The sequence below is a fragment of the Beta vulgaris genome, chromosome 5, assembly GCF_026745355.1.
Source record: "Beta vulgaris subsp. vulgaris cultivar EL10 chromosome 5, EL10.2, whole genome shotgun sequence".
NCBI lineage: Eukaryota > Viridiplantae > Streptophyta > Magnoliopsida > Caryophyllales > Amaranthaceae > Beta > Beta vulgaris.
The window spans coordinates 52,310,016-52,337,286 of NC_079206.1; the positions used below are offsets into that span (position 1 = coordinate 52,310,016).

The window sequence follows — 27,271 nt, forward strand, 5'->3', positions numbered from 1 at the left end:
CCCCCATCCACCGTTCTCGCCACCACAACAAAACCAACTCCCGCATCCCGGCCCAGACTACTAGCATCAACTTAACCGAATAATCTAGAGAAATACGCCATTAACTACGAAACTCTGCCCTTAGAAGAAGCCAAGGTAGGGGTTCAGCTGTTTTTTCCCGCTATCAATTTCAATTCACCGAAGAGTTAGAGAGAGAGAGAGAGAGAGAGAGATGGATTCTGACGAAGAAGACTTCGTGTTCGTCGGAACACCGATTGAGAGGGAAGAAGATACCATCAGTCGCAAGAAAAAGGCGGTCGCTGAATCTTCTTCTCAACTCCGTACCCTTCCTTCTTGGAAACAAGAGGTTTTTCTTTTCTCTTTCCTCCTTTTTCTTTTCTTCTTCCGTTTTTTAAATTATCGTAGTGTGTTCATTTGATCAGTTATCTGTTTAGTATTGTCCAATTGATTGATATATGGAAGTAGCTTGTGTAGATTTTACTGAAATGTAATTATTTGCTGTGGTTTTCGGTGCATCATTGCCAATTCGGCTTTAATCTGTCGAATTCGGTAAGAGTGGTATCAGGTTGTACTTATTAGTTGTTAGCATGTGCAAGTGCAATGGTTTTTCTGTTATTTAACTTTTGTGAGGTTGCTTGGAATTTTTCGATGGTGAAATATTTACAGTTTGTTTAAATAGGCATTCAGGAAGGAAGGGGAGATGAGGCGTGGCGTGAGAAGGAGAAAGTATATTTGTTTGTTTAGATGGCAAAGAATTGAGGGAAGGGAAGGGAAGGGAAGGGAAGGAAACATTGCTTGAAGGTTTTTGTGCTTTGTCCGTACCAGGGAGGGGTTTGGTTCCGAATTTGCTTGAAGTTATAATTGAACACTTCAGAGTTCTACATCCTTTATCAATGGAGGAAGAATATCCACTGATACAGATCCGTAAAACCTCCTAAGGTCATATAAGATCTGCTGAGCACTCCATTTTCATTATGACTCTAAATCCCCCCCGCAATGACAGCTTTCTTAGCAGCAGCCAGGGCATCACTGAAACCCTAACTTTAGATCTGCAAATAACTCAATTGCATGATAGAATTTCAATTGGCAATTCGATTGTGTGAGTGGTGTGGTAATCAAAGTGAGAAGAGAGAGAAATGATGGAAAAACACATGTATATCAATTTATCCTCAGAACTTTCAGAATAGAGGAGCAAATATTGATAGTAGTACATAAAATGACAAAATTACACCTTTATGTAATAGTATGTGAGGCCTCCTTTATCTTATTTTAATGCACTAGAAGACAGGAAAAGCCAACTATTATCAATGTTGATTATTAACCTATGTGAGTTTGAGACAGAGGGAGGAAGGGAGGAGATAGATAATGAAGGGAGGGGGGACATAGAATGGCTATTGATTGGTGACTGTGTTACTAGGTGAAAAGGAGAGTTTTAGTAACAGAAAGAAAACGTTTGTCTGTGTTATTAAGTTTTGTATTTCCATTTTCACTCAAAATCTTCTTGTTGCATGTAGTTTTGTGTTATCTGCGTAAGTGGCTTTTCCAGTTTCCACTCTTATATCAACTCATGCGATAGATGCTTAATATCCTGGAGACCAGAAGCTTTAGTGCGTTGATGGTATTCTCTTTAAAATTTCGTCTTTTAGAGGGGATGCATCTTGTTCTTTGTGTAGACATTGTCAATTTTTTCATGTGATACAGGTGAAGCACTTGTGCAATGCAATTCTAGAATTTAAATTTAGCTTAGAGTAAAATTGGTTTCTCCAAGTTAAACAATACATTCAGGGTAGATGATGTGCAATTTCATTGCTCCTTACCTATGTTAATTAGCTTCTTCACTCTAATTATTTTACCCATGCTTTGACATGGTTTAGGTTGTCTACTTTTCACGTGAATGAAGGGATTGTGGTCTGAACTTGTAAGGCTTTTTGCCTGATTTCTTCTGGTAGTCTGGTATAATATAATATGGGCAAATTCTTCTAGTTTGATCTGAACTTTTTTAAAATAGTTTACATCAACAACTTTTTTTTGTAATTAGGAGATCTGATACTATAAAATTTGATCTTCTTTTTTCTCCCTCCGTCCCAAAAAGATTTGAACATTTGTTGGGATACACGTATTGTTTAAGGTAATTTGTTGTAGTGTGGTTATCGAATGTTATTTTATTAAGAAGTAGATGTGATAGGAGTTGGTGATATTATTTTTCTTTTATGGAAGAAGAGAGAAAATTGGGTATTTTTTATTGATAAATAGAATGTAGGCTAAAGGAGGTAAAAGAATAAGTAATACAATGATAGTGGGATCATGAAAAAATGAAAGTGATCAAACTAATTTGGGACAAATAAGAAAAGAAAGTGTTCAAACTATTATGGGACAGAAGGAGTAATAGTGTAACTTTGGTAATGAGAAGCATACAATTGAGGATGTGCCAAACATTGGATGGAAAGAAGTTGCCTATTAGTGAGTGTTTAAAATATCTTTGGTCGTTCTCATCGAGGAAGGAATGGGACATTGATCAACATGACGCAGAGAATTGCCATCTCTAAAGCAGTTCAAAGGAGAAGGTTAAGAAAAAAAAAGCTGATTTTTGAGATATAATATGGACATTCAACAGAAAATATAAGATAGATTGTTACGTTTTCGAGTGACTTGACATATTCCCAAATCTAAGTCTAATATAACTCTCCATCATATTCATGATGATGATACCGTCCTATCACTAATTTCTTCTATGTATAGAGCTAACTTACTTCTTTTTCTCTATGCTAACCTAATTATATTATACTCCCCCATATTACCCTAAACCCAATGTATAACATAGGATTGAGTTATGGTGGCCTAAATGGAGAGCGGCAATTTGTGCCACCTTAATGTATGTTTTAGGTTAAGGAAAATTCTCTAAAATAAATTTAGACCACGGATATCTTACGGCTTTTCGGAAAGATATGGGAAGCACTTGTTGCGTTGTTGGGATGGATGCGTGGGAACACATTAATAGATAGAATTTGAAATGGGAATATTTTAATGAGGGTAAGAGAGAACCGATTAGGGTGGTTTAGGCATGTGAGACATCACTTAGGGGATGCATCGGTTAGGGTATTGGAAGGTTAGGATACATTATATATTATACAAAGTCGGGAGAGGCTGAAGATGACTTGGATGAAGGGTGTAAGAAATGATATGAAGACATTAGGTTTATAGGAGCATGTAGTACTTGATCGAGGAGAATGGAGGCAGAGAATCCATGTAAACGATCATCGGTGATTAAATCTTGACTCATGGAGCCGATCCCATTTTAATGGGACTAAGGCTCTGACATTGTTGTTGTTGTTTGATCTGATATGGTTTTCTTGTAGTCTTCTCTGTTTTTTCAAATGGTTACACTTTCCTTTTTAGACCCGTTTCTATCTAATTGTTACACTTTCACTTTATCTATATATGGTAACATGTTACATTATATTTACTCACTTTTCTACCTTATTTGGTCCACCACCCCTTTTATTAACCCTCCACAAACCATCTCACCTACCCCACTTTCTCTCTCCTCCAATACTTTAATGTTCTTTTTACATTTCCCAAAACAAAATCAGCTTTTGGTTCACTTTTGTCATGCTTTTTTGTGCCTTGCCTTGGTTATCCCCCAAAGTGAAGTGTAACAATTAGAAACAAACGGAGGTAGTATGTTGTGGTCTTGTATTAATATGCGATTCTGATTTAGAAAAAAAAAAAAGCCAATAAGGATCTGAATTGAAATAAGGTTAATAGACTATAGCCTTAATCCCATACCCTTTTCTTGTTGAAAAATTGACTTATTATTCTTCCTATCCAAGCTTTCTGTTTTCATTCAGTTCCGGTTTTTGTCTCCTTGTCTTTAAAGTTTTCCGTATAGATGTAGATTGGGAGGTTTAGGTATGATAGTTATTAGTTAGCAACTGTTAGTACTTCCTTCTACTGTGTTCCTTAGAAGTGATGATGTTACTCTTAGGTTAGAGATGAAGAAGGGAGGAGAAGATTTCATGGAGCATTCACAGGAGGGTTTTCTGCAGGTTTTTACAATACAGTGGGCTCACAGGAAGGTATGCGTGGATTATTTGATCTATATCTTGTCTTGTCATAAAATCTTGGTGCAAAGTGATTTAGTCCTTTTTATTTGAGCTGCTGTGCAGGTTGGACTCCACAGACATTCTCATCTTCCAGGAAGAGCAGAACTGAATTTAAAAAGCAGAGCGTTTTGGATTTCCTGGACGAAGATGAAAAAGATGTATGTAATATGCTTTTTATTCTTCCTAATCTGAAAGTCACTTTTGCGCTTGCTTGCTAGATATCCCCTTTATTGATCTTTGGTCATTGATGAGTAATGATTAGAATAAATTATGCAAATCTATTACTCTGCATGCAAAATATAGCATTTGGATTTTGAACATCAAAGTTATTACTCCCTCTATTTCCCTGAATGTTCTCCCATAGAGAATGTGTGAAGAAACCAAGAAAAACTCACTTTTTGCAATCACTCTCCTACTATTTGGAACTTCTCTCTTACTTTTGGAACTTCACTCTTACTTTTTGATACTTCTCTCTTACTTTTTTTTTTTGTCTGAATAAGGTAATATTGCCTTTAGGAAGAACTTTCTAAAACAATCTAATTGAGAAACCAGGAAGAACATTTAGAAACAGAGGGTGTAAAACAGAAAAGGAGGAGGGAACGTGAAGACTGAGGTCTTTGGTTGAGGGAGTGGGGAAATATCTTGCTCTTGAGAGGAGTTTCATCCTCTTGTTTGATTTCAGATTCCAGTTCATGTGTCTTTGAATGCTATACCGAGGGGGTAAGTTTATATGCCAGTACTTGTATATTGTTGTGATAAAAGATAAACAACTTAAAGGAATCTTTTTATCGGGATCAGAAAATTCATAAAATATGAAAAATTAATGATATTGTGAAGATGGAGGTTCAGGATTCCTTCAAAATAATATACGGAGAGTTATGCAAAGGAGATTTGGATTTGCTAAACGGCAGTTGGAGACAAACAAGGAACACTGCAATCTTGTGGTCTGAGATCTGCTAGAATAAGAATTCTTATCCTATCGAGAAACTGCTCATCCCATGACATAAAAATTTCGTGAAGAAGCTCACTGTTAGAGGACTCTTTACTCCTTTTATCTACAGAGTCTAAACTCATATAAGAAACCTGGAGGGGCTCCATCGTAGTGGCTGAATAACTTCATGGGAAGCTTATGACAAAAGCCACATAAAGTAAAGATAAAGAAGAAGAATTTTTTTTTCCATTTTCTGGGCATACCATGTGATCTTGCTGAGTTATTATCCTCAAATGATTTTCTCCCCTTTATATTGATATTTGATAAGCATTTCTTAACTTGCCAGGAAATGGGAGGTCACCTTTTGGGAACATCATCACAGTTTGATACCTTTGGATTTACAGCTGCAGAGCTTGCTCGTAAACAAGCTGAGAAAGAGCAAAAGCAGAGGTGAACCGTCCTTAGCCTTGTTTTAAATGTTTTATAGTTATGGGGTGTTTTTGAAGTTTCTATATTTGCTCGTTATTTTATCTACTTGACAGACCTATGACAATAAGTTGTTGGCTGATTTAACATACTTAATAATGAGGGGACGTTCTTAACAAATTAGGACTTAGCATGATTTTGATGAAATAAAGTCATATGCAACTACTACATTCTTTGAATAGATAAGGATCACTTTGATCATTGTTAGAGGTTTTGGATCTATTAGTCTCATTGGCGACTTTACAAGACTTGATGATGTTCTTTCCATACCATGCTTCTAGGTGTAGTGTGCTTTTATGGCGGATTGACATGTCGATGTGGCATTGTTGTTCATAAGCATATGGTAGAGTGTTTGTGGGTGGTGTGGATCCTTCTGGTATCTTAATGTGTAACTTCTATTAGAGGATTGCTGCTAACACCTAACCTAGCCTTTCCCCTTTTTTACCTTCTCTTTTAGAGACAAGCTGAGAAAATCAATTAATATGATAAAAAGGAGCAGTTAAGGGACAACTAAAGAGACAATGGGTATCAATAAAAGCAGAGTGTAAGTGATGAGCTACTAGTTAAGAAATAAGCTTCTTAATGTGCGTCATGTACCTTGCTAATGGAGAAACCAGGAGTAAGCTGTTTGTCTTACACTCTTGCTTCCCTTTCTGAGTACATATTTCTTTGATGATCACCTCTTTTACTTGAGTCGTCCTTATCTTTGTTGACATGACCCGACCTGGGTGCAGACATGGAATACGAGTTGGACCTAGGCTATGTTCTTTTTAAACCTTCTTCAAGAACTTGTTACTTATTCTTGTTACAATAAGATGACCAGAAGATATTAGATCAGTATGATTTAGACCACTCAGACCAACTTTTTTATTACAACAATTATCACCTCCAGACACCTGGTGATGGTGGGCCACTGGGCCTGTTGGCAATGAAAGGGTGGTGAGACATGGGGAGAGGTGGACCACGGCAGTTTAGGTCGGAGATGTATTTTATTTGTTCTCCTTTATTGGTTTACTTGTTTCTGGAAGAAATACGGTTGGAAACCTATGGATACTGGAAAATGGGAAGGGGAGGGGGGGGGGGTTACGGGGTATCATTGAAACATGGATTGAGTTGTTTCTAAACTTGATAATGGAGAAAGGGAATCAGGAAAATAACTAACTAGATATCAAATAAAAAACAAATTCTTCTATTTTATTTGAATTCTTTGGCCAAACGGCCACTTGTTATTGTAATGCTCCCTCCATCCCATATTGTTTCCCTCATTCCCCTTTTATTACTTTTTAGTGAATTGTATTAAGTGGGTAGGTAATTTTTTTTTTTTGATTGTGGAGTAGGAAAAAGTAGAAAAGGAAAGTTGGACCATGTTAGTGGAAATAGATTAATCGTTTAGGGACATACCAAAATTGAAAATGGGGCAATATCTTAGCGACAGAGGGAGTAGCAGTTAAATTCAAAATAGATTATAATTCATTTATTATCCCCACTACTATACTATTTCTGTAATTACTCTCTCCGTTTATTTTATAACGCAAGCACGAGGGTGAAGTTTGACCATCAATGATTCTCATGTATAAATTATAAGAGAAAAAAAAATAGTGTGAAGGTATTCTTTAAGACAAATGTAATAGTATAAATTCATGAAATTTTCTTGTCGTGTTATATGAGGTATTTGTGGCAATTTTTTTTTTGAGAAGCGTGTGCCTTATTTGTAAAAACTGAGGGAGTATTGTAATAATGAGATTATGAGAATAGTTTATACAAGATATATGTAAAAGCATCAAGCCATTATTGCAAACCATGCACAGTTTAACAATTAAAATAATGCAGTAGTAGTGGTGGTTTTCTTGTGTGTAAGAAATAAATTGTTAAAAACGGTGATAATTACAAATGGCTTTGTGTTTTAGGCCATCAGCTATTCCGGGTCCTATTCCTGATGAATTAATTGCTCCTGCTGCAGAATCTATTGGTATGTTTGCTGATGCTGGTTTATTTATATTTTTGAAGCAATTCTTGTGTTATCAACTTGAGCTTACCTGCTCTGAATTCTTAGGTGTAAAGTTGCTATTGAAGATGGGGTGGCGACATGGTCGATCAATAAAGGATTCATCCACTGCTTCCCTCCAGGGTATGTTTTGTGTCTGGATGCCTTTTTGAAGTATTGTGTATTCATTGTTGTTCTGTAGTTGTCTGCATAGTGTGTGCAATGGTTAAAAACAAAATTTTCCATATTGCATATGCTGAAGTATCAACAGAGAATTTGAAGAACGTCAGTACAATGATAAATAAAATCCGTATTTGGTCATCTTTCTACCTTTACCTGAATTATGTTCACCATTGATACACGTAGGGTGCTTGATCCTGAATAAAAGTCACAATTCTATCAACTCACACCTTTTTTTGACTTTATTTTGGGGAATAATCTTGTCTGTGATTGTTCGAAAGTCTTTTGCTGGCTTCATTGAATATGGAAAAAGTTGGTTCCGTCTATAGTCTATAGTGTGTTCTTTTATGAATCTCATCCAGCTAGTTACATTTCCATCATTCTCTACAGTCAAATAGTCAATATAGTGTGACATTTCTCACTGCTATGAAATTCATCCAGCTAGTTACATTTTCATCATTCTTTACACCCATACATAGTCCTAAAATCTAGATATGATGTATCCTATCATCATGACATTTGATCATTTTGATCTCCAACAAGGGGAAAGTGTCCCACAATGTGCCATTGCAACCACTGCTGTGTCACAACCTTCTCATATTTTTACATTAATTTTATAAAGGTTCAAATCTAGATAGAATTCTCTTTTTCCTTGATAGAATATGTGATACAAGATTGAAAGATCATTGAGAACAAGTTAGTTAGTGCTCTTGACTAAAACTGAAGCTACAAAGAAGGCAATTTTGCTATATCAATGAATAGCAATGAATTTGTACAAAAAGGAAAAATGGTTTAAAAGATACATGGAGGAGTGAATTGAATATTGGAACACCCATGAGCTATGAGGAAAGCCAATACTGAGTAGGTAATTTTTCCCCTTTATTCTTCTCGGATTTGTAACAAGACATAATTTATATGAAACCAAATGACCAAAGGGATGTCACCCATATGCAATACGATTAATAAGCAGCTTAGTACTAGTACTTAGTAGCTTGAGTAATAAGGATGGATGAAGGTTAGCTTGCTGTGGTAGATGGTTACGTTGACAAATTGGCACTTTGGAATATAGAAGCCGACAGATTTTGAGGGCATAACCTTCCCTTATCGAGGCTCTTTTTATTTTTGTATTTTTGGAGTCAAGCTTTAAATTTTGAGTGATATTCTACCTTTTTTTTTAAGATTTGTAGATAAATTGCTCCATGATCATTCGAGGACATGAGTCTTTTGTCCTTTTCCCTCCTTTTCTACATGGTGATACACTGACACATTATGGTGTTCTGTCAAGATCTGTCTATTACTTATCACGAAATAAAATTGCTGGCTTGTATGCTGGATAGGTTTCTTTTCGGAGTGTTACAAAGAGTTTTTTTTTTAAATATTGTTCAAGTCATTCACCCCAAATCTGTTTCAAATCACTCTCTTTTGAGGCTAGCTCAGCCGGGCTAGGTTTGAGAATATATAGACCTCAGATCTTAATTTTAGAGGAAGAGCCAAGGAGTGGTGGGATGAGTGTGAAGTTGATACTGAGGGATTTAAATTTATGATGAAGCTGAATTATGCTAATGAGAAGTTGATGGTGTGAAATATTGAAGTTTTTTTATCATGTAAGATGGAAGAAGAAACAGATTTATTTAAGATGATTGAACTTTTAGATAGGTTGGATAGTGTTGCTTAATCTTTGGAGGACAGGCTCTAAAATGGGATGTTCCGCTGAAGACTTTGGACCAGGTGATTTTCGTAGTGAATCAAAGTAGGCGTCAGGTAATAAAAGTTTAGTGGGTTAAAGAAGGGGATATTGTTGTATATGTAGCTTAAATTGAATGGCAGTCTTGTGGAAAGGATGGTCACTGCCTCACTGGTAAGTTCTTGAGAGACCATGAAGCTTTTTATGCTTGAAGCTACAACTTTCTGTAGGGAGAGCGGTTTGTAGGTTTAGAGTGAAGTCTTGTTTCTTTAGACAAAATTTAGTTGGAGTGCTTTGTCGAAGAAGAGGACATTAGGGTGGCAGTTTCTGGCATGGAAGACGTGAAATGGTAATTAATGTGTCGTTTTTAAGGCATGTTGAGATTCTAATATATTATAAAGTATATCGTTTATGGGTTTTCAGTAAGTCTTTTGAGACTGGGATCGTGGAAAAGAGTGTGCACTCTACTTCTATTACTTAGTTTCCCAATAAGGATTGATCTAAGAATGTTGGAGTATTGTCCAATGATTTTGCTCATCAATGGATAGGGTTTTGAATAATGTGTTGGCCTGCCTTCTTCGAGTTGTGTTTTCTGGTATGATTTGCTTAGAGCAAAGTTCCTTTATGGGTTTTTAATCTTGTATGCTGCCTTGGTTGCTAATAATGCAGCGGAAGATGTTAGTAGAAGATATGGGAAACAGGGGAAGCTGTAATTCTTATATTGGATTTTGAGGAAGCATATGATAGGGTGAGCAGGGGATTTCTAGATAGAGTTTATGAGTGTAAGGGTTTTGGGAATAATTAGATGTAGTGGATTTTTTGGCATATTGGGGAGTGTTTCTTGTTCTGTTTTTCAGTAATTGCTAAGGGAAGCCTAGTTTTGACAGTTGTGTTTCTACATAGTGTATTTTGGGGTGAATCTTGAATATAAAATTAGAAGTGACAAAAAATTAGACCTCCAAATAAATTTGAGGAAGCTCAAATAATTTTCATTCAGGAACTTAATAGGAACATGAAGATTATGATTTTGCTCACGTATCCCAAGGGGATGACTCCGAAGATAATGTTAACTTTTATGACAAATAATTCAATAGATACTAAAAGATTGAGTTTTATAGATATCTATAGTAAGATTATGCCTATATGGTAAAAGTTTAGTTATATAATTTTACAAGCATAAAGTTACAAGTATCAACTTAGAATAACTCGAAGTAACCCCTTTGATTAATATGGGCCACACCATGCTTTTATTTTGGATATAATGATTTGGATTTCACAAATTATCTTGGTATCTTACACTATGTTTGGATAGCAATGGTGGAGGAAAAGGAAGGGGAGGGAAGGAGAGAGAAGAGGGAGGAAAGGAAAGGGAGGGAAGAGTGAGCTTGCATTTTCCTTCCAAATCTTTCGTGCATTAAAAGGATTTGGCTTATTAAGAGAGGATAAAACTTTGAAGATAATGTGGAAGTGGCTGCTCTTTTATGTTGCACTTTCTTGTAAGTTTTGAGGGTACGTGACCTTTTTTTTATATGCTCTTAGCTGTGTTATTTCTTCTCAAGAAACATTTTACCTTATCAATAAAAGAAGTAATTCGTCTCAATGACTAAGAAGTAAGAACTAAGGGGTTGTTTTGCTAGGGGTTATTAAATGCCTGTTCATTATCGTTTTTTTATTTTGAGTTTTTTGGTTTTTTTGGAAACTTAAATCTGAAATATGGAAAAAAGAAAAACTGGTTTCCAGTTTTCTACATTAAACATGATCAGTATAAGTCTGACTTATTTTGTGTTCATTGTACAACCTATATCATATGACTTTAAATAACTGAATACAGAAAGCTAGAAACTGACAATGATATTAAATGGGCCCTAAGTTTTAAAGTCTCCTTTCTTTCACTTCTTTTTCTTGGACTGCTCTGTGTGTATGTGAAGGAAGTAGGGGGGTTGTTCTTACAACATGTTTATGTATCATCTTATTCATAGAGGTCCGCCGAGAAGGTAGAAAGGCATTTCTTGCTCTTTCTTCTGCTGATAAAACTGCTGATGTTGGTGGCTCTGAGTCCTATAAGAATGGCCCGGACGGCCTCAAGGAGGAGCCTGCTACTTATGATGTTCAGTCTACTCAGGGCACACCAGTAAGTTCATTTGCAGTATATTTTTTAATTGTCCTCTCACATCTCTGGCGAAGGTGTTAAGTTTGTCTTCTCTATGTGGCAATTTGCGAATTAATTTTATAGAATTAATATTTTATTTTATTTTAATGTCAACGGTTAGCTTGGTGTGGTCTTTTTATGCTTTCTCCATGCCTAAAGAATGAGAGAAAATAAATTGTCAAGCAAAAAGTTCTACACTCCTTTTGTGGTGAAGGGCAACTTTGATGGTTTGATTTGTATCTAGGCCTTGTTATCATGTAATGATTCCCGATGAGAACGGCAAATGAAACTAATAATGATTGGCTACTTTTAGGATAGGGAGATAGGTCATTAGCCTGAGCCATGACTAAGCTAAATGTCATCTACTCCCCTTATCCCAGCTAAATAACAAAAGTGGCAACTTGCTCAAGGTTTTGTAAAACTTGTATTTCTATTGATGGGAGTGCCATAAGTCATTGAGTGGGTATCACCTTTTTTGACTCACATTTAAGGGTGCGTTCTCTTCACACGAAAGATCCTAACTTATGAAAACTTATCTTTATTGAGCTGCAGTAATTTGACCTTATTAGACCTAGTTGGATGTGATTGAAACTTATTAGATGTCGTCTAAGAAGAGCTGATTGAAATTTACAACACCAGATTGAATCCGGTCGGAACTTTTTGGGTCTACTTGGAACTTATGCTCCGAATTTGAACTTACTAGCCCTTTTTATAGTTTTTTTTGTCAATTATTAGCTACAGTCATTAAAGAATAATTATGAATGAATACTAGATACCGTTTCCTAAATTAATTAGCTAACTGGTTTCCATACTAACTACTCCCTCCGTCCCAAAATATAGTTCCCATTTCCATTTTGGGTGTCCCAAATATAATTCCCATTTCCATATTTAGTTCCACATTTTTCCGTAATTTGTCTAGAAAAATCGTGTCCCATCATTTATTTGCTTCTTGAATTTTGTTTTTTCCTTTGTTTATTCAACCAAAATGTTACAATTAATGCTCTTTCACCAATTATCTCCATTCTCTCTCCTAAAATCATCTTTTCCCATACAACATTTATTTAAATAAACAAAAAATCTTTACTATCCCAACTTGCATAAATTACCGTGAAAAAAGGGAAATGGGAACTATATTTTGGGACGGAGGGAGTATAAATTATTATCAATATATATTAATTAATATTTACTAACTATTAATTACTAATTGTTAATGTTAGCCCTTATTGTAACTTCTAAGACCTAATTGGACGTGATAGAAACTTATACAAACTTATTAGACTTGGAACTTAATTTTTGAAGCTGAAGAAATGCATCTTAAATACTTTTAGCTTCTTGTAGATTTGTAGTTTGTAGTCCTTGTAGTTATTGTTATTACTCAAAAGTTCAAGTTTGACGGTAGGAAGTGGTTGATTTGTTGGATCTTGGTCCATCTGAGTTTCTGAAAATCATGATCAATGAAGTTTTTTCTCTTGTGCTTCCTCTCTGAAGAAGTTGGAGAACCTAATGAATCAACAGTTAAAGCGTCGCAGAATAGATCATACTGTTGTTATAACTTAGAATCAGGCAAGGGAATTGAATCTTAAAGTACAGTTGTTTCTTTCAAGAATTATTGTGGCATACAATCTAAAAAAAAAGCTTAAAAGATGGGTTCTTACTGCTAAGGTCCTAGGCAATCAGTTATCTGAAAGTTGTGCTTAGTTTATTATGAAAATTGACTTTTTGGAGCAACGTAATGATTGATGCTATATATATGAGTTAATGCAAAAGTGATGAGCATCAATATCTGTTAAGAGTTAGATATAACTGGCTTGATATTTCTGTAGAAGTGCCCACATCTTACATGTTTTGTTCGTTTCAGGTATATGTTCGTCAGCCAAAGCAGGACTTGTATGGATTAGGCTATGATCCATACAAGCATGCTCCAGAATTTAGGGGTATGCAATATCTCTGCTTTTATTCATACCAGTATATCTGCTTTTTCACTTGGCGTATGTAATACAGTAATCTAAGTGTTTGTATGCATTTTCAGAAATGAAAAGGTCACGCTTATCAGACAATATAGAGACAGGATTTAGAAAACCTTTCTCATCAAGACAAGAACTTGTCACTGCCAAGTGTAATCTTTCTCTTCATAGGCCGTCTCAGTTCTTTGCTTAAAATCCCATTAGGCATCGAGAAAATGAAGTTGCTAACTTTCAGTTTTTACTTACAGCAGGAAGGCTTGCTCCTGGTTTTGGCATTGGAGCCTTGGAGGAACTTGATGTTGAGGACGAGGACGTCTATTCAGCTGGTTAGTGTTTCTTTTAGATATGATCAATATTATTAAATTGATGCTTAACTTTGTTATTTTACCCCGGTTCTCAAGCATTTATCTTTTGTGAGATCGTTGATTCTGCGAAATACTCCAGCTATAGGGATTAATAGATTGACAGTCTAAATGGATGGAGGCCACCAGCGGAAACTGTTGAATCATTTGCACTCTTTTATATTTAGATATTTTTTGTGCTAGAAGTGTCGTGGTAGAGGGATATCCTTGCTTCTTTTACTGTATTCTGGTGTTTTGTTGGCATATATATTTTCGTAGTGTGCTGTTCTTGCAATCAAGTGTGCTATTTGACGACACTTGACGCAAGAATATCAGGAGGATAGTTTATTTATTCTGGCTCATGTTATTAGGAGTGAATTGCTTCCTTTGAGAATGGTTTGAGGACAGTTTAACCTTTTTGGATTACTTAATGATTTTTTTGGGAACAGTCGCCTTCCTAGGCATTGCATTTGTGGAAAGTGTCCGTTGAAGGAGAGAGGGGGCACCCTTGCCTCTTCTCAGAGGTAGATCACACTCCCTCTTGGGTTTGTTTTTGGTACTTTTTTGTGTTTTCTTTGAGGATTGGTGAATACTACTTGGGTCCCCTCACCATTGCAATGTGCAGATGGACCCACCTGATTTTAAAACTTGAAAGGGCATAGTACTTTTCTATTCATCCTCAAACTTGAAAGTGATACTACTTTCCTAGTGCCAAATCTAGATTTTAAACAGGCTGCATCTTTCCTCTATAAAACTAGCAATTATCTAAACTCTCGTTCTTTAGTACTTCTCTCTTTTTTTATTTGCATCGTGTCGTTTTGCACAAAGGACCAAAGTGAGGAGAGAGTGAGAGATAAAAAAGGAATCCCATGTGCTGGGGCAGAGAAAGAGAGTATATTGCCAAAAATAGAAACGATGCAAGTAATAAAGAATTGCCAAAAGTAGGAAAGGATGCAATTAATGAAAAACGGAGGAAGTATATGGAAGTCATGTGTACAATAGTTGATTTTATTCTAGATTTATTTATTTTGTGCTCTCTTAATTTTCAGATTTCATATATTTGATAGCTTAATCAATTCACTTCCGATATTAATTAGTTAGGTCAAGTGATGCTCAAATGTAAAATTAGGCTATGTTCTCTTCAACTTATTTTTGCTTAACTTATTCTTGTTGAACTTAACTTATATTTGCTGAACTTATTTTTACTAAACTTACTTATTCTGAACTTATTTTTGCAGAACTTAACTTGTTTTGCTGAACTTAACTTTTTTGCTGAACTTATTTTCGGTGAACTCATATTTGCTGAACTCAACTTATTTTTACTAAAGTGAACTTATTCTTGCTGAAACTTATTTTAATAACTTGAGGAGAACAAAGCCTTATTGGCCTTCAAAATTGCTTTATTCCAGCTGTAAAAAACATGTTTTTAAAAAGATGCCAAGTTGTTATGGTGGTGGAAGTATCCAGTTTGAGAGGACAGGATCATGACAAATCAAATTAGGAAAGTTATAATTTAGATTATCACAACATTAAAAGTAATTTTATATAATATATAGGAAAATTCTCAATGATATCCTCATGTTTTTTTTTTTTTCAAATTCTCAATGGTGAACAAACTAAAAATTAATTATTGGAAATGATCCCGTGTTACTAAAATCTACTATTCTCTGACATTGATAATTATTTTCCGATAAATGTCGTTACTCCCTTTTCCTTCAATAAAACACAATTTGATTCCAGCTCGGAAAATAAAACACTATCGATTCCTCTGCTGATTTATTCCACCACTAAGATTGAGATGAAACTAAAGATTCCTTTTTCCTAAAACAGGAAGAGTGTGAAAAATCACAAGTTTTCTTTAGCTTGCTACGTTGACTTTGTTTCTTTGCTTGCTTTGTTTGGATTGGGCAACACCTTCAGGCTTCAAGAAAAGAAGCACCTTGCTTAACATTCAGAGCCCCCATACAAGCAAGAACACTTCTTCTTGAACTATTAGCATCCAAGAAAAAAGAATGGAAGGAACCATCAATCTCACACTGCACTTCACCTTTTCGAGATCATGCCACAAAGAAAACTTACCAGCTTTTTCAGACATTTAAGGGCTTACTCAGAAATTCATACCTCCGCGGCTCTGCCCATCATCTCTCTCATCAGTATTATCATCTTTGAGGAAAAAATGTTAAGAGATTTTAGATAAATTTTATCTCTAATTTGAAAAAAAAAGGTTATATTCTTAAAGGAAAACGAAATCGAGCCGCGGCTCGCTCTCTTCAGCATAGACATCACCGAAGCTGCCCTGCCTCAGTGCCTCCAACGCTGATTTAGGGGTCCTGAAAGCGATCGCCACAGAAGTGGGTATTGCTGTTGATGAGGAGGGTATTTACTGTGGAAGTAGGACATTAGTGCTTCTTGGGAGGCGGTGAAGTACAAAGAGGTCAAGGATAAAATGAAGGAAGAAGTTCGAATATGAAGGCAAAGGAGAGAACTATGTAATTTCGACAAATATAAATCAATAATATCACAAATTAACCGTGTTTAATTGAAATACTCAATAATGTCGCGGAGTAGTAGATTTCAATATCACAGGGCCATATGTGATAAATAATTTTTAGTTAGGTTACCATTTAGAATTTCCCTAATATATAATACAATGTATTCAATACAATTTTGTTAGCTTTAGATGCTCCCTTCACCCAACAGAGCTTCCTTCTAAGTATTTTAATGGTGTATGTTGTTATCGGATGATACCGTATTTGAAGATGAGCTTGAGATGGGGGTTTATACTAAATGGAGCAATGAAAGCAAACATTAGAGGTGTAGGCTAAGCCGACACAGAACAAGATACATGGATTGCAATTTAAGTAGTGAGAGGGATTCAATCGAGGATGTAGTGACATTGGATGGAAAGGAGTTGCCCTGTCGGTTCATGTTTCAAGTACCTTAAAAATAATTTTTATGGGCAAATGGAGACATGATTTATAGGATACAATCAGGATGGCTTAAATGGAAAGGGCCAACAAAAGTCTTTTGTGAAAGTAGTGTATTTCTAATGTTAGAAGGAATTTTTTTATAGAACAACTCATGTTAGGAAGATGATGGTAGGAGAATTGAGCATATTGAGATGGAGGTGTGAGAATACATTAAAAGATTATATTTGAAATGGAAATATTTGAATTCGGGTTGAAATTACAGGTATTAAGGATAATACAAGAGAGAACCACTTACAGTGGTTCGGCCAAGTGAAATGCCAACTAAATGACCACTGGTAAGAATAGTGGAAAGTTAGGATATGGAAGATTTTATAAGAAAGCATTGGGTGGCCAAAGATAATGTTGGATTGAGAAAGCTAGTAACGGTATGAAGAAAAAATTAGGTTTGTGGGAGCTTATAGTGCTTGACTAAAGAGAATCCAAACAGAGTATCTATGTAGAAGACTTGAGAAATTTTTTTTTTACTCATGCAGCCTATCTTATCATATTTGGATTAACTTCTTGCATCTTTGAGTTGGCTTAGAATATGGTTAATGTTGATTTCAAATTGTGCTAAGATATTGTTCATATGAGTACTTTATATGGTTGACGAAGCTTGATATACATGTTCCCATTTCTTTTCCTCTTTTCTCCCACCGCATCACTGGCAATCTTTTGCTAATTCTGTTAGATTTTTTTAATTTAAAAGGATAATCTGATTGTTTGTCTGTGTCATTTTTTATTCAATTCGTTAAGTTCTGTTGTCTTTCCTCTTATTCAGTTTTTATTATTGCTTAAGCAATTCTCTTTTCTTCCTCTCATTTAAGAGTCTTTAACAACCAAAAAGGTTGCAGTTCTTCTTTGTGTTAATTGTTTTCTGGCAGCTGCAACAGTTAAGTTTCGGCACAAGGACACCCAAGAAAAGAATTTTCGTCACTCCTTTTCTGTTATATGCTATTCGGTGTGATACTATGTTTATATGCATGCTGGTCTGTTAGGGACACTGATTCCCTGTGACTGTGTCACCAGCTACCACAATGATAGGGTGGTTCAGAGTTTGTAGCTGATTTTATATCATAGTTTTTATCTTTGCTTGAGATTGCTCCCAGACTTTTTAGTTTCAATCCTCATATCTCTCTCTGTCTATTGTACAGGAAATGATTATATTGATACTTATCTTCCAAATGATGACGACGAGCTCTTGAGATTGCAAATAGATGATGGGCAAAAGACAGCTGGAGTGGACGGTGGTGCTTTTCCTAGGTTCAGATGTGCATCTAATACTGAGTATCAGCTGGAAAGGTACTAACCAGAGGTAGCAACTTGCATATATCATGCACTGTTTTCTACTCTGTCATATTGATCTTACACACCATCTTTGTTTATTTTTTGATGCTTGCTTCTACTCTGATTTGACTGTTATTTATATAATTATTTTTGGTCTTTGAGCGTAATTATATATTGTACATCTCTAATTATGGATTAAAATTATCTAAATTATGGAAACAAACAATACTCTCAAATTAATCAATATCTAAAATATATGAGCAAAAGTGAGAATATGTAGTTAGGAGTGTAGGAGAGATTAGTGAGGTAGTCTAATGATTGTGGGAGAGAAAAAAAGTTGGGTGGGAAAAGTGTGAGGGTATAGATAATAAAAGTGAGGTGGAGGAAGGAGAGAAGAAGAAAAAGGACTCAAATAAAATGTGGAAAACTTGATATTTAGAATCAATTGCAATGGAGCTTGGTTTAAGAAGGATTCCTTAATCGAAGTTAGTCTTTATCTCCCTCTTTTCTCTTCTAGGGTGTTGGCTTGAGGAAATTGGTTCTCTTGTTATCTTTTTGTGCGTGAGTATACTCTTTTTTTTTTTTTTTTAATGTTTAAATGACAATTGGGGGTAGAAGTATAAATTATTTAGATATCACTAAATGGTGGTTGTGGAGAGAAGTTGTAACTCCCTGATCCCCACACTCAATTAATATATGTCTTAATAAATCAAGATTAGGAATTTGACTCCAAAATCCGCAGAGTTTCCTCAGTAATTTGGACAACCCAAAAAGGCAAATAATTTAAACTTGTTGACAAACTTAATAGAATAACATATTCTGATCCAAAACTCAAATCATCGACGTATTCGCGAAAGCAAGCGGAAGCAACATCATGAGAGAATCAGGGGCATTACCGCCGCAATTATCCGAAAAGGTAATTGCAAGGCTAAAACCATTCAACCATTCTAATCTACTCATTACTACAATTAGATTTCGACTAACAAAACTTATACATTAATCAAATCAAAATAAACCTTCACTTCTGAAAACTCTTCGGATAACAGATCCTTTGATATGTTGTTGTCCTCACTTGAACCACTCGAAAACCTCAACATGACCTGCCAACTAATTAACTGTTTGCCATGGTACAAGGTACACGGATCATCACGGGTTCAATCCCAAATAGGAGAACAAGCAAACACAAACAGGGAAAGCACACGTCAACATAAACTGATTACCAACTGTAGGCATAAATTATCGTGTGACCTACGCAATTTTAATTTTGTAAAACAAAGTCGCTAATCAGTTTTCAGGAAAAACTAATAAATCACAAAATAAAGAGCTTATGAAATCAGGGTGAATATCCTTACTTAATTTAATGACATTTTAAATTGCAAATAAAAAGTATACGTATAGGATTAATTATTACCTACAGAAAACAATAATGCTAAAGTTGGTTTTTTAACATCAAAGATTAATTTTTAAATAACCACGTGAATTAAACAATTAGATTACAAGGTACCTAGCAGATTGTCCATATTATCTGACTTAATCGCGTAAGCATTCATTTAGATCTTGATCAGCAATTATATACAAAGTGGAAAATATTGCAATCGATATAAAAATAATATACACAAGAAAGAAATAAAAATAAGAAAGTGGGAAATATTGCAATCGATATAAAAATAATATACACGAGAAAGAAATAAAAATAAGAAAAGAACTATACTCGTCCGTTCTTTAATAATTGCGACATGTAGTTGCACATTTTTTTTTAGGAGGAGAGAGATAGAGAGAAATGAAATAAGGGATCCATGTGATAAGGAGAGAGAGAGAGAGAGAGAGAGAGAGAGAAAACATAGTCAAATTTAGTAATGTTGCAATTAATATAAATTTCCAAATACGGGAATTATTGCAATAATTAAAGAACGGAGGAAGTATGTAGAGAGTTAGTATAATACTCCCTCTGCTTTTTACTAGTTTACCCATTTCCTTTGGGCACATTTGCCTAGACAATAATTTAAAACTTAATATCTCTAATTATCAATAAACAAAAGTTACAAAAAATTGATATTTGGACAATACACACTTAGACGAATCTAACAAGATTTCACATGACTATATTTTTCCGTAAGTACAAGGCACAAGTGATAGTCATAGTCATGTATTTGAATAGTGTCAGAAGTCAAAACAGATAAACTAGTAAGAATTGAAGGGAGTACATAAATTTTCACAACATGCACGACGTTAAATATCTACATCATGAAAAAGAGTGTTAGTAACTTCAATAAGACAATAAAAAGGAATTGAAAAATATTAAAGGACCCTCATAATTTATATCTCCGTCTTGCCACTGTGAACAGTTGAAATGTTGAATATGTTTTTGTGTGAGAGGTAAAATCAATTGTCGTCATATTTGTGAAAAACTAGTTTGACCTTATCCATGAAACTCTCTCTTAACCTGTGTCCAGATTTGATCCTCCAATTGTTCCTAAGGATTTTGTGCCACGACACAAATTTCCTGCTCCTCTTGAAACCAACAACCTGATGAGTGATCTCCCTCCTCAAGAGTTTCCACCTCCCGAGGATAATGATCTTAAAGTCATGATTGAAGGAGTTGCTGTTCTGGTGGCTCGTTGTGGTAAATTAATTGAAGATATCTCTAGAGAGAAGAATCAGTCCAATCCATTGTTTAATTTCCTTAATGGTGGAAGTGGCCATGAGTATTATGCAAGGAAGCTGTGGGAGGCAAAACAGAAGTGTAGTGATCAAATCAGAATGCGCCCAGATGATAAGTTAAATGCTACTGTGCAGAAAATGACTGCTGAGAGCCGTGGGAAAATCTTAGGTGAAAAGCCCCTGGAGAGGGCGATGAACGATTCATTTTCTGATGCTGCTGCTGCTTCTGCTCATGTTCAATCCAATCTGTCAGATACATTCACCAAGCCTGAAGTTTTTGTAAGTATTGTCTTGTAAGTCATTGTTCTATACTTCTGCATGATAATACCGTTTTTTTATACTGATACTAGCTCTAGTGTATAGAAAAGTCTTGTTGGTATTTTGATTGGTTTTGTTGGAGAATTGTTTTATTGATTGGCTAGATCTAACCACCCATACATGGGGACTATGTTGTTCGGGTACCTATATCCGACACGGGTACGTATCCAAGTGTCCGACTTGGCTATTTTTTGGAACTTTTTTTCAATTTTTTTGCCCAAAACGAAATGTCCAAGTGTCTCACCCATGTCCTGGTATCGCGCCGAGTGTCGAGGATCCGGCACAGGTACTTGATGTAAAATGAAGAGTCCGAGCAACACATCATGGGGATATTGTCATGATGTTCTTTGTAAACATGTATAGCATCAAAGGAACAAGGCTATTAAAATCTTTATGTTTTTTTTTTCTTTTTCTTTACTTATTTGTGATGTCTGTCAGAGGGAACTCCTCGAAACTGCGAAGCCTTATAAAGATGATCCAGCAAAGCAAGAAAGATTTGAGCAGTTCTTGAAGGATAAATATCAGGGAGGACTTCGTGCAACTGATACAGGTAAAGCAACTTGTATGACAGAAGGTGCTCGAGCTCGTGAGAGATTGGATTTTGAGGCTGCTGCCGAGGCAATAGAGAAAAGCAAATCGGTCAACCAAAACAAGCTCTCTGTTCAGCAATTATTGGACTTCACTATGGCTACAGGAATGCAATTTACTTCTGGTGCAGTTGAGGTCAGTATCTGGATCTTTTGAAGCTTATTATTGAAAACAATGGTTTCGTTACTTCAGTATATTTATATGTCCTCGTAACAGCATGGGAAGGATAGCTCTACTGAAGAGGTGTTATCAAAGAAGATGTATCCAAAGCGTGAAGAGTTCCAATGGCGGCCTGCACCTTTATTATGCAAGCGTTTTGACATTGTTGATCCTTATATGGGGAAGGTGAAATTCTACGTTTCCTTTATTCACTTTTACATCTAAATATGTTAGCTTCATTATATGTGTACCTGCAAAATCAGTTGCTATAGATGAACGGTTAAGATTAGGTTTCCTTGAGCAGGCTGCAGGAATTCATTGGTCTCTCACTGGATATCATAATGTTTGTCGTCTCTTATGCTTGTTAGAGATTGATGCGAATTCATTTTTCTGGTTGTTAAATGTCCTCGATTCTTTGTAGCTGGTAGATTGCTTTTGCAATCTATTTTGAACCCCCTTGTCAACCTCATATCCTGGGTTTTGTTGTCACTAGTCGCTCTTGCGTAGTCATTGCATAATTCTTTTTGGTCTGTAAGAAGAATTCTTTGGTTTCTGTTTCCGTTTCTGTTGAGATTTGCCTTTTATTTCTTGTTTTTGGTGTGTATGTCCATGCTATAATTTCACTAAAAGGATCCTTTTTGTTGTGGGTGAAAAGGAGGGGGTAGGGAAGTTGGTGGGTGTAATTGGCAATTTTCTCTTGGTGAAGTTTTTGTTTTGTGTCCAAATTACTTATTTTGTCATTTATTGTCATCTGTATCTGCTTAATAATTATTTGAGTTACGAATATAGAACTTTTCCTTTTGGTACTGTTTGTTCTTTGATTGTAGATATTTCATTTCCGTGTATTTTTCAATGTAGTATTCCTCTGACTTGTGTAAAAAAAATTTTGCCAGCCACCTCCTGCTCCAAGGATGAGAGGAAAGCTGGATTCTCTCATTTTTACCCCAGATACGGCAAAAATTACGAGGACAGAGGATGTGACTATGCCTAATGACCAGTCTATGCTTTCAAAAAGTAATGAAGAGCTGTCCGTAGACATGAGTGGCAAGGAAGCTGAAGTTAATGTGGAGATTGAAAATGTTGAACGGCCGGTGGACCTGTACAAGGTTCTTTTTTATTTCTTTTCTCTCTGATTGGCAGCTGATTGCTAGTTTTATCAGCTGAAGTGTTCCTTCTATCTTAGTAACAAATTCATTTTGCTGCTTTTAAGCATTTTTACTCATACTTTGCACTCTGATAGTCACGCTGATCATTCAAAGATTCTTTTATTCCTGAACCTCTTCCGTGGTGATGAAAAAGGAAAGGTTGTTTGTACTAAAACTACTAGTAAATACATTCTGCGCAATGGGACTCATGTTTGGCATACATTATTCTCTCCATCACCTCGAACATTTGCAACATTTACTGCATGACAAGTCATGAATTGGACTTCCTCTCTTGTGACCTCTCTCGAAGGTATAACTGTAACTCAATCTGTTGTCCCGAAGAAGTAATTGTGCTTCTTATGGACTAGGCAAGATACTGTCTTTGAAAGGTTTCCGCATAATTCTTGTGTGATCTAGACAGTCATCTGGCAATCGTGGATATGGAATTGAGTATAGAAGCAGGGTTTGCAAAAACGAATAAGGTTATTCATCTTTGTAGTATCAAAATCTGCTGATCCATTTTTTCCCTTTGTAGTATCAAATTCATTTGAATGTTTACAAGGTCTACACTGGTACAGGAAGAAACTACTAAGGTACCGGCATAGATCAATTGGTATATACCCCATAGTATGCCTGGGACTAAGTCTCACAAGTTGCATTTGAGGTGTTGCTCCCTCCCTTTACCCCCGTATCCCTTCCTTAACCGTCTTTGCCCTTGATTTCTGGACTTTGAACCTTAGATAAGCAACCAAGCAGGAGCTCGACTTAAATTTCCACAACTCTGCTTGGTGAGTTTGTCAGGGCAATCTTTGGTGAGTTTGTCCTACTTGACACAAATTGCTGTTATTGTTATAGGATTAATGATTTTCTCTGTTTCTCATACTTGGCTCAGGCTCATGTAGGTGTCAAGGTGTTGAGACACAGCCACATTTGAACTACACTGTGCTTTTTGGTCCATAATGAAGTGTCAAGTGCCATGTAATTGTTAGGGCGTTGGTTATCTGGCACAGGTTTTAGAGATGAAATGAAGAGTAGTAACTTAGCTTTTCTGTATAGCAAACAGGATCATGCTGTTCTCTTGAAAAAACATTGCACTTCCATTGTCTTGTATCTCGTTCCACTTGTTCTTGTACAAAATCAGACAGACTGAGAATGCAATAATTGACCGATCTCTTTTTCTGTCTGGAGTTTTGGCTGAGAATTATCTTCAGAGTTGGGAGATGGCAAGTAGGCCTAAAGTGGTGGGACTTCGATTCATGGGCATAAGGTGGCAAAGGATTTATGGTGGTGGGAGTTGTTGCAATTGTTTTTCTTGGAACTTGATACTTAATTGTCCTCATTTATCAGGAAGTATCTGCTTCAGTGGAATGGTTGGGTATCCAGGCTGGTACTATGATACTGCTGATTGCCTTTGGAGGTTCATTTGTGATGTATCATTTCTCATTATCCGAATATAATATTGAGATGGGCAAAGGATGCTCCTGAAGGAGAATTGGAAGTATCTTTTATTGCAATGAATTTATTCAATCTCCAAATTATGGGTAGAACTTGAATCATCATAGCGTAGTAACTCTATTCTATTATAAACCCTTACAACTGGCACCACTCCACATTTCTCCTTTTCCTTGACCTTCATATGGAAGTCTGAACTCTGAAGTGTCTTCATAGGTCTGATTGTCAAAACATTTGGTTGGTAAATAATTTTGAGATAGATCAATGATAATCATATACTTAAGATAAGACCTGGCGTAGGTATATATATTCTCAAGTTGTGTGCATGTTGTGTTTTGGTTCTAAACTTTGTAGAAAAATTTGCATTTATTTGTTTTGTTGTGAATTTGTGTGGTTCATATGTAGAATGTTATCTATATGTTATGAATCAATTAGGGGCCGTTCGGTATTACTGTGGTCTTCTGTTTTTTGGTTTTTTGATTTTCAAAATCATATGATATATGTCCTATATGATATATGATGATTTTGAAAACTACAACTAAAAGTGAAAATCATTTTTTCTGGTTCCCTATTTTGGGTTTTTAGTTTTCAAAAAAACTGAAAACAAAAATTGATAAAGAATGAGCCCTTTACAATTTGTTTTGTTTGGCAAGGTTGCATTTGTGCCTACTCCATTGCTCTGCGTAGATTTCTGTATTTTGCATGTCTCCTTCGTGATGAGTTCATTTTGACTTCTCAACTCTCAGTCCAAGAAATTGTTGGGGTTGCCCAGATTACAGAATTGCTATATTGTTGTGTGAGCTTTACTCTATGATTTTTATGCTGGCTTGATCTAAACGAAGGCTTGTCTTTAAGTTTCACCTTTCCGTCTGTTTTATGCACAGGCTATTTTCTCTGATGATTCTGCTGATGAAGCAGACGTATCTACTATTAATCAAACAGAAGATCCAGAAAAGAAGACTGAAGCTGCCAGTGCTGCTCTAAGTCGAATAGTAGCGGGTGACTTCTTGGAGTCTCTGGGTAAAGAGCTTGGCTTAGAGGTTCCTCCAGACCTTCCTCCTGCATTTACTAAAGCTGGCACCTCTGCGCCTCATGAAGTTACTCAAGATTCTAGAGGTACTGATATCATGTCAAAGGATTTGCTATCATCTGCTTCTTTGGATGTTTCTGAAGCCCCTGGAGCTCTGGACAGAAAAATCTCAAATCAGGTGGTTGATAAAAAGGACAGACCCCAACAACAATCACCTGTAAGTGGAAAGGATATCATGACTCCTAGTTCTCAGAGTGTCAACAATAAGATAAAAATTGAGAAGCCGCGGAGCAGGAAGGAGAAACATGAGTACAGGAGTTCATCCTCGGAAGACGAAAGGAGTAGAAAACGGTCTAGGAAGCATCACCATAGACACAACAGTTCAGATGATGATTCTTCTGATGATTCTAGAAGTCGGTATTCTTCGAGGTCAAGAGACGACAGAAAAAGGTCTTCTCGGAAGAAGCATCGGAGAAGGCATTCGAAGCATAGGTGAGAATGGAATGATTACTCGGTGGATGCTGCACACCTCAAGAAAAAGAGACCAAGGGCTTCTGAAATCCGTGTGTAGATGATTTAGGCCAAGTGTATCAGGAGGAACAATACTACATCTACCCGGTGGGTATTTAACTCACTAGTGATAGACCATCAAAAATTGATAAAAGTTGATGACTAGGATTCTAGTATAACTTAAGGTCTATCTCGAGTGGGGTAGATAAAGTATTTCCCTAAAGAAGAGTGTCGTTCAAGCATTGGAGACTGGCGGGCTATGCTACCAACCATTGTGCTATCTGCGGCATAAAGAAATGATTTGTTTTTCTTATGCCTTTCAGTGATTGCCTGGGACTGAGAAATATACTTGTATATTCCTTTTTGTAACGTTGAAAAATAAGCACAAAAATGGAAAAGGAATTGAAAATCAAAGGAAAAAAAAACAAGGGCGTTGGAATGGTAGGAATGGCTTTTTCTTTCTATATGTTGCTTAATTAAAGTGTATCAGTAAGGATGAGTAATTACGGTAGTGCTGATATCTTAGATATTGTTGACTTCGTGTTTGTATGCCCGTAAGTTGTGACGACTAACTTGAGTTTTCATTTTTTGAACCGTGTCAAGGGATAATATGAAATATTAGGACCAAGATTAGAAAGCCAAAACAGTGGGTATATTGGTTGTAAATGTAAAATAACTATCGTCAGAGAATTCTTTGTTCTTTATATGATTCTCTAATTTTCTCATGGGGGTTGCATACTTTCAGAAATACCAATCGCAAAGAAAAATCTTGAGTAAATGGAGAAATTTCTACTTTTCTTTTCATGATAAAACTTCAAAACATATCTATCATATTAAGCCCTAGTAAAAGTACTTACTAATTTAATATGGTTAGATAATCAATAGCGAATTTAGGTGGATGATGTCAGCCACTAAAACCTTGAGTTGTATGGGGTGCTATGAGGTAAATTGCATCGTCTTCTATGACTTTTCACGTGCATGCACTTGTGATTAATATTGAACGGCGTATGGGGACATATAACATCAAGTGAGGGCCTAGATTCACACAATTGTAGGTAAGTCTCTATTAGGAACTAAATATATGATGTAAGATTTTATATAGGATAAGTACTAAATTTCAGTTGGTAGATATATTCACTAAAGCATTTGGTAGGAATCCGTTTGAATTTTTGTTATCCAAGTTGGCCCTTTGCAATTTACATGCTCCAATTTGAGGGCGGGTGTTAGGAACTCTATATATGATGTAGGACTTTATATATAATAAGTATTAGGAATAGGATTGTGATTTCGAGTATGACTCTTCTGACTAAGTTGTACAAATATATTCCTA

The 27,271-nt window shown here is 35.9% G+C and overlaps 1 protein-coding gene across 1 annotated transcript; it reads left to right on the forward strand.

The window, feature by feature from the left end:
- LOC104908358 (G patch domain-containing protein TGH) lies at positions 1 to 26,666 on the forward strand. Its single transcript, XM_010697470.3, has 16 exons — positions 1 to 346; positions 3,986 to 4,076; positions 4,167 to 4,261; positions 5,381 to 5,484; positions 7,428 to 7,489; positions 7,574 to 7,648; positions 11,348 to 11,499; positions 13,376 to 13,451; positions 13,547 to 13,633; positions 13,730 to 13,807; positions 17,946 to 18,093; positions 20,532 to 21,018; positions 21,496 to 21,780; positions 21,862 to 21,990; positions 22,698 to 22,910; positions 25,286 to 26,666. The coding sequence occupies exons 1-16, from the start codon at positions 212 to 214 to the stop codon at positions 25,925 to 25,927; spliced, it is 2,859 nt and encodes a 952-aa protein (XP_010695772.2). The 5' UTR covers positions 1 to 211; the 3' UTR covers positions 25,928 to 26,666.
- The last annotated feature ends 605 nt before the right edge of the window (positions 26,667 to 27,271 follow it).